This window comes from Cynara cardunculus (assembly GCF_001531365.2).
Source record: "Cynara cardunculus var. scolymus isolate 2C chromosome LG 2, CcrdV1, whole genome shotgun sequence".
NCBI classification, from domain to species: domain Eukaryota; kingdom Viridiplantae; phylum Streptophyta; class Magnoliopsida; order Asterales; family Asteraceae; genus Cynara; species Cynara cardunculus.
Window position 1 is genome coordinate 63,687,479 of NC_037529.1, and position 8,431 is coordinate 63,695,909.

The 8,431-nt window shown below is 33.8% G+C and overlaps 1 protein-coding gene across 1 annotated transcript; it reads right to left on the bottom strand.

The window, feature by feature from the left end:
• Positions 1 to 548: 548 nt before the first annotated feature.
• LOC112507492 (probable carboxylesterase 12) lies at positions 549 to 4,259 on the bottom strand. The gene is made up of 2 exons (XM_025112105.1): positions 3,048 to 4,259; positions 549 to 972 (listed from the first exon to the last, which is right to left on the bottom strand). The coding sequence occupies exon 1, from the start codon at positions 4,027 to 4,029 to the stop codon at positions 3,052 to 3,054; it is 978 nt and encodes a 325-aa protein (XP_024967873.1). The 5' UTR covers positions 4,030 to 4,259; the 3' UTR covers positions 549 to 972; positions 3,048 to 3,051.
• Between the last annotated feature and the right edge of the window lie 4,172 nt (positions 4,260 to 8,431).

Genomic DNA, 8,431 nt, shown 5'->3' on the forward strand with positions numbered 1-8,431 from the left:
TGGTCTCACATGAATCAAACTATATACGTGTGTGTGTGTGTGTGTATGAGATAGAGTAAATTATATTCTTGGTCCCTGTGTTTTATTAAAAATACAGTAAATTGCATTCTTGGTCTATGTGGTTTAAATTAAAAATAGAGTAAATTACATTATTGTCCATGTGGTTTTAATAGAAAATAAATAAAAAATTAAATGACTAAAATATCCCTTTAAACTAGCTGAGTTAGCAGAGTTTTTTTTTTGTATAAAGTTAGTGACAAGGGCCCAATGCGTATAAAATGTAAGCCATAGGAATGTAATCTATAGATATTTCAAAACAGGGACCTAGAATATTAAAATACATAAACCACAAAGATCAATATTCTAAGGGTCTGTTTACTTGTGGCTTAATGAGCTTACCGGATAAATGGGCTTATTCGCACAGCCATTTTAGGGTGTTTACTTCGGGCTTATTCGCCCAAACATGGGCTTATTCACGCAGCAGGGTGCCATGACTTGTCCACATTAAGCCAAAAAAAAGACATGCCTACCCTTCAACAAAACCCACGCCTCTCTTTTCTCCTCCAATAGTCGTTCCTTCTCCTCCAATCTTCTCCTCCAAGAACCCTAATCGGCCGAAATAGTTTCTCCTCAAATCAAGGCTCTCTTCTCCAAAGGTAACTCTTCTCCTTATCTATAGATTATGCTCGATTTTGCTGCTCGAATTTGCTCGATTTGCTGTTCGATTATACTCGATTTTATCTGTTGATTTTGCTCGATATTGCTTCTGATTTGCTGCTCGATTGCTTTTGATTTGCTACTCGTTTTTTCTTCTGATTTGCTGCTCGATTTTGCTAGTATATTCTCGATATTTTTGGGTTTGTTTGATGCATCGATTGTTGTTAATATTTGCTTTATTTGCTACTCGATTTTGGTAGTATATGCTCGATATTTCTGCTCGATTTTGGTATCATCCAATTTTGCTTGCTTTGCCTGTCATGAATTCAGGTCCAACATTAGCTGCACATAACTTGCACATTCTTACATTATACTAAACAGCCCATAGTTAATCCTCAAGGGTAAATTGGTCATTTCTGTTATTCAGACTGTTGATTCAGATAGAAAAGTAAACAGCAACCCAAATTTATCCAGACAGCCAAATTTATCCATACAAGTCATAATAGAAATTTTGGTAAGCAGCCCCTAAGTTACTCTAAAAAAATTATTGGGGTTGGATTAGGAGGGGTAATGTCATCCATGACCGCGTCTGACCCTATTTCAGGTATGAAATAAATCCACGTCTACGCCCTATTAAGGTCAGATAGTAAATTTTGATATCTTGTCAAGGGTCACGGTGGACGTTGGATTCGTTAAGTTTTGTTCTCTTTATATACCACAGAGATCAAGAATCTAATAGGACGGGAACCTCAATCCCCATCCCTGTCCTCGATCTCTCTTCTTTATCCCCGTCCCGGTCGGAGAATAATGATAACATATCCATCCCCATTCTCATCCATAACGGGAAACGAGGACTTTTTCCCCGTTTATGTAAGCTATTTAAAATCAAATATTTGAGATACCATACATATTTATATCACATATATTTCCAATAAACTTAAAATTGAAAGTAATTTAATTTAAAAGAAAAAAATCACATCATATATTAAATAATAACCTCAAATCAGAAGAAATTCAATTTAATACCAAAAAAATTAACGTCACACGTACCAAAACGTATCGTGTAACATCCAAAACGATATCGAGTAATATTCAAAAAAATATCGACTAATATTAAAAAAAATATCGAGTAATTGTATTTTTATTTGAGATCCTAAATATTATTTACTAACATCTAAAAAAATAACAACTTTAATTCTAAACTTAGTTAGGAAATAGTGCATTATGAACTACCTATTTAATTGAAATAAATAATATATATATTTAATCTTTTAGTGTGTATATATATATATATATATATATATATATATAACGGGTATGGGATGGGGTGGGGCGTGAGTACGATACTCGTCCCCATCTCCGGTTTAGCAGGAAATCTCTGTCCCCAATCGGGACGGATGGATCGGGTTCCCCGACGGGTCAGTACTAATTCCCATGCCTATATTTTTGAATGAAAAAACCATTAATTTTTTTTGAATGAAAAAACTATTAAACTTTTGTTCTTTTAATGAAAAAACCATTAAACTTTTTTTCTTTGAATGAAAAAACTATTAAACTTTTTCATTTTGATTGATTAAATTATTGAACATTTTCTTAATAAATAAAGAATCATACTTTAAAAAAATAGTTATCTACATCCTTATAACCCAAAAAAATTACATTAACCGTTTGATAATTTATTTATTTAAAAAAATCAGGGTTTTAATCATTTAAAAAAAATTAATGATTTTTTTTTTCAAAAAATAGTTCAAAGATTAAAACATTTAAAAGAAAAAGTTTATTCTTTTCCTAATTATAAATAAACATGGATGGAAATCGATGGAAAGCAACTCTAAATAACGAATTATTTTATGAAAAAATTAAGTTTTTCGTCCTTGTGGTTTGTTAAGAGTTGCTGATTTCGTTACTATGATTTTGAAATTTCTATTTTCATCCCTATAGTTTATTATTTATTTTATTTTCATCTCTAAGTCAAAACACTATTTTTAGATTTGAAGGACTAAAATAGAAATGAAATGTAAATCATAGGCACAGAAAAACAAGAAAATTAAATTAAATCATAAGAACGAAAAGTGTAATGAATTATAAACCATAAGAATAAAAAATCGTAATTTCAAAACCACAAGAACGAAAAATGTAATGAATCATAAACCATATAGATAAAAATCATAATTTCAAAACTATAAGGACGAAAAAAGATATTTTCAACTTAGCACATTGTCTAAAACTATAATTTACTCTTATTTTATGGGAATTGCTATTTATACATCTTTTAATGTTAAAATCGGGTGAATTCATGTTAATACATGCAGGTTAAACAGTACCAGATAAGAACGCATTTAACAATATAATTATTTAATTAATAAAGCGGTGAAGATGAAAATGATTACTTTATTAGGCCTTGGCTCTGATGCGATTGATGAAGGTACAAATTCTGTTGCGCAATGTACAAGCATTTTGAGCACGAGGGTTATATAGAAAAAACACGTGGTCCTCCCCTTTATCTTCCCACATCTCTGTTACTCCTTTCCACCCATTTTCCTTCAAAATGGTTCTATAATTCCAGCCCCTATCCTTCAATATATCCTTCTCGCCAACACAAACCAACACCCTGGAGCATCCAAGATCCGCCACTTTCGGATCCATTTCCGGGTTAATCAGCGGGTCATCTAACCCGCTCGTATCCGGGTGGACAAACAGCCATAAATCTCTTACCGCTTTTGTCCATGGGTGTTTGTCCGATTCACACCCGATTCGATCCTTACCCCAAAAGTACGGGTGGAGCAGTATAATCCCTTGTAGATTAAGTTTAATGCTTTCAGACCCGACCCGGATGCCCATGTGATGGGCGATATTGGCGCCGGCACTGTCGCCGCTGAAGAATACGTGACCAAGATCGGAGTAATTGTTAAGCCATTGCTCGGGTCCATTTCCGTTAACGTGTTGCGCCACCCACTTGATTGCTTCCCAGGAATCTTGATAGCAGGTGGGGACGGGATGCTCCGGCGCCGTTCGGTAGTCAACGGAAACTATGACGACGTTAGATTCCGATGCGATAAGGTTTAAGAAGTTGTGGTAGATGGGGGACGCGGCGGTTTCGATGATGAATCCGCCGCCGTGGTAGTAGATGAGAAGGGGGAGTTTTGTGGTACTGGAATTCGTGGATTTGGGGATGTAAAGCCTAGCGGAGAGGGTTTTATTGGGTGAAAATAAGACGTCTTTGGATTGAACGCCGGAAGAAGGATCCAGACCGGCGGGAATGACATCGGTGCCGACGAGTTTTTGTACTCGGCCGTTTTTGTATACTCGAACGATACCAGATATTTCTTTGATGATATCATCTTTGATGATATCATCTGGTGATGAATCCATTTTCAGAAAACTTGGATTGAAGGAATAGATTTGGGGGAATATATAGGAACAGATTTAGCTAAGCATTAAAGATGATGCAAAAGGAACGAATTATCTGGTGTTTGTAAGTTGTACCCAATGCTTTGAAAGTTGTATCTTAGGACCTCAAACCAGCAGCCATGGCTGTCACTGTGCATGACTTTTCTACATCTTAGTTTTTGGTTTGATGTTACTGAAAAATAGAGACGGTGAAGGAGATTAGAGTTTTTGTTATTGAAAATAGAAAAATCTAAAAGAAAATTTTAAATATAAAGAATTCTTTAAAGAATGGTGCTTGTTTTTATGAAAAACTTTTTAATAGCCTCTTGTGTCTTATCGAACAAGATATTTTAGGGTCCGTGTGCTAAATGAAATGTTTATCGGATATGTATTTATGGATATCACTTACCTTACTCATTGAACATGACAAGGATTAAAAATTTTACCCGATAAGAGGCATAATAAGGACCGATAGTCTTACCCGGTAAATGAGGAAAAAGACTCTTACTTTATAAGAGCTTATCGAGTTTAAGACGTTTACCAACGATCCATTTTGATGTCCGAAATGTGTTATGATAAGGTAAGTGAGGTAATTTATCTTGTTGGTAAATGTTTATCTGGTATTGTGATTTTACTAAATATTTTGTGTTCACATGAGATCAGACTGTTTTCGTTAGACTCGTGAGTCCATTACTTTACACTTGAAATTTCACAACAAAACACTATAAATGTAAAAAAAAATATGAACTTTCACAAGAGTGAAGTCTAGAAATGTTATATACCGAAAAATATTTAGTAAGATCTTAAAACCACTTTAAGGTAGATCCACACCAAGAGGCTCCAAAATTGGTACCTAAGCTCCCAAAAATCGTTCCTAGGAAGAGAGAAATGGAGAGGGAGAGAAAATGAGACAAAACTATAGAAACCAAACATTTAAAACGTACCAGGTCAATCTCGCAACCTAGCCTGCGACCTAGGTCATGTGGCTAGTTGTCCGAGTTCCATCAGCGAGTTGTGCAGTTAATTTCACATTTGTAGGTTGCGGGCCAAGTCACACCTGCCTCGCCTTCCCGCACTGCAGTTGAATTTCCTAGGCCGTTCCTCAACTGTTTCTACGGCCATTGACCAGTCGTTTTCCCCAACCGTTCATCGACCAATTCTCCCAGTCGTTCATCGATCATTTTACTGAAAATTATGGGTGTTACAGTTTCTAATCCACCAAATTGAGGATGATTATTTTGAGCTCAAATAATATCATAATTAATTATAATATATTCAATTATAATAAAACCCGTTTATTATTATTATTTTAATATATTAATTAAAGTCATTGAATTAGTGGTTATGGTTAGAACTTATACTTCTCACACAATGAGGTTCTCAAATAATTACCATCACATATATACATATTAAAAATTATTTAAAAAATTCAAATATAATTTTTAATGTTCACTTTTCTATATTAGTTTTAATTTATTGATATCGAGGATGAGTATTAAAAATTGGAGATTGAGAAAATTAGAAAAATGTGTGAAAGATATTGAAAATTCGTTGGTTTTGGAGAATGTCGGAGATATGAAGAATTTGAGTGCGTTTGAGAGTCTTCTTGATTCTCAACGTTTTTTGTTATTATCTTTTTGAAAGAGAAGTGTGGGGGATGAGTAATATGGTGTCAACAGTATACAGACATTTTAATATATTCTTTAAAAATAGAAAAAATATTTTATGATTATTAATTTAGGATTTATAAATTAATTTAAACTTATATATATATATATATATATATATATATATAAGTATTTGAAAAATAATTCAAACATAATAATATAAAGGAATAATTCAAAACTAAACTTATTAAAGAAAAATACACAAATTGCTATAAACATTTACATGAAACGAAAAATAAAACAAAATTAATAAATATATTTTGTCATAATTAATTTATAATATTTGTATCGGTTTTAATTTATATGTTTTATAGATTTATTAAAACAAAATAAAATGATTGAGAAACAATAAAAGTAATAAAAAAGAATGTAGACAAGAATTCAAGTTCTTATTCAAGCACCTGAGTTTTTACTAAACTTGTGACTGGACAAAAACCTCTCTCCCATAGCAAAGGTATTTATAAAACCTTCGTTGTAGATGCTCTTATAACCATAGCTACAAAAGACGCTACTTAAATGATTGATAAGTAACCTGTAACAACAGTAAACTCAAAATAAACATTTCATAGCCTTTGTCCAAACCGGCAAATAAACATACTATCAATTGTCTACAAATCATCAAGATCTCAAGATTGCAGCGGAATTTAAAATAACACTGCTGAGATTTATTATAAAACTAGGAATAAGGTTCTAGGTGACTATCAACCTAGAAGAGAACACCCTCGCTTCACGCCTCTAGCTCATACTTTTCCCTTGCCCTTACTAGAGCTCTCAACGGTATTTCTGAAAGTAATTTCAGTTTTACAAAAGCGAGGTTTAGACCAAAGGTCTAGTGAATTCCCTCTACCGCAAGAGTATAAGAGGAAACATTTCATTATGAGACATAAAAAAGACAGTAATGCACCCACTCCAAAACATAAACACCAATACTTGTTGCAAGGATAGAACACACTTATGGTCATACACACTTGTGACAATTCATTTGGGCTCACACTTGCCCTTAATATGAGCTAAATGAAACGAATTCATGCACCCTGATTGGGTACACACTTCCCGTAGTTTCCAAAACATAATTGTGCATACTCACAAGACTAAGGGGTCGTTTATCTAAACACTTACCCGGTAAACACTTACCGATAAAATTCAACATTATCGCTTACTTACCAGACAAGATTTTATTCTCTAAAACGCATCGTATGCAACAATTTATCCTGGTAAGTGCTAACCATGGTAAGAGTCCTTGTCCTCACTTACCGGGTAAAACTCTCGATTATTGCTTTCGTTCTTACCGGATAAGATTCTTAGTCTTTGCCGTATTCATCCGGTAAAGTAAATTGACTTGGTAAGCGCCTACCCAGGTAAGCGTTTGGTAAACGACACCTAAGTTTAAGTCTTAAAGGCATATCTTTAAATCTCTGAATTGTGCTTATAAGATTAAGAGCCTCTGGTTCGTCTATCTAGAGCCTTTGGTTCATTTATCCAGAGCCTCTGGGTAAAGAAAATGTTACAAGACTAAGTATAAGTCTTATGGACTTATTTATCTCTGAACTGTGCTTACAAGACTAAGTCTAAGTCTTAGAGACTTATCTTCATATCTATGAACTGTGCTTACAAGACTAAGTCTAAGTTCTTAAGACTTGTCTTCAAAGTCTGAAGACCCTGAGTTCAAAGCTCGGATACAGAGCCTGTGGTTCGTTCAACCAGAGCCTCTGGGTCAAGAAAATGTTACAAGATTGAGTTCAGAGCTCGGATTCAGAGCTTGGATATAGAGCTCGGACACAGATCTCTGACCCAAATCTTCGATACAGAGCCTCTATTCGTCTATCCAAAGCCTCTGGGTCAAGAAAATGTTACAAGACTGAGTCCAGAGCTCGGATACAGAGCTTGCACACAGAGCTCACACACAAAGCTCGGAAACACTCAGAGCTCGGATACAAAGCTCGGACTAGGGGTGTACAAAAAACTGTCAACCCACAAAACCCGCCCAACCCAACCTGCTAACAACCCAATTAAACCCAACCTCCAAACCGTCCACCCGTCAATTAGGAAGGTTGAAATTGGGTTGAGCCTAGCTCAACTCGCCAACCCGTCGCTAATATATAATTTTTATAAATTATATATATATATATATATGTTTATTATGTGCGTGTATGTATATATATATATATATTCATAATGTATAAATTTTATATAATTTTTATTGATATTATGTTTGTATTTCATTTTAGCTAAACATATAGTTTACCAAAAGAGATTCACGATCAAAGAATGATGACAAATAATCTAATTAATAAAGAAAATTATTGAAATCCTTTTTGCAGCAACAACAACAACAAATTGATATTGTCGAAGAATATGAATGATATTGATAGATATTTGGTTGACGAATCCATCAATCTAAATACCCCGTCATTTGAGGTTGTACTTTAGTGGAAAGAAAATGCTTAATTATACTATTTCGCTACAACAATATTAGATCTTATATGCCTAAAATGTTTGAGCGTTCTAATATGATACTTTATAGGACGAATAAAGAAATATGACTTATCTAAAAGAGTTACAATATGTTTATAGGATAATTTTGGACATCTTTACAAATTCTATGACGCTTTTAAAATAAAATGTCGTATTAGTTATTTTATACGACACGACTTGAAAAAGTGTCATATGACATATGTGTCCTATAAATAGATGAGTTTACGGGACACATGTCAAAA

Coding starts and splice junctions, on each gene's coding strand:
- LOC112507492 (XM_025112105.1), bottom strand. CDS start 4,029: ATGGATTCATCACCAGATGATATCATCAAAGATGATATCATCAAAGAA.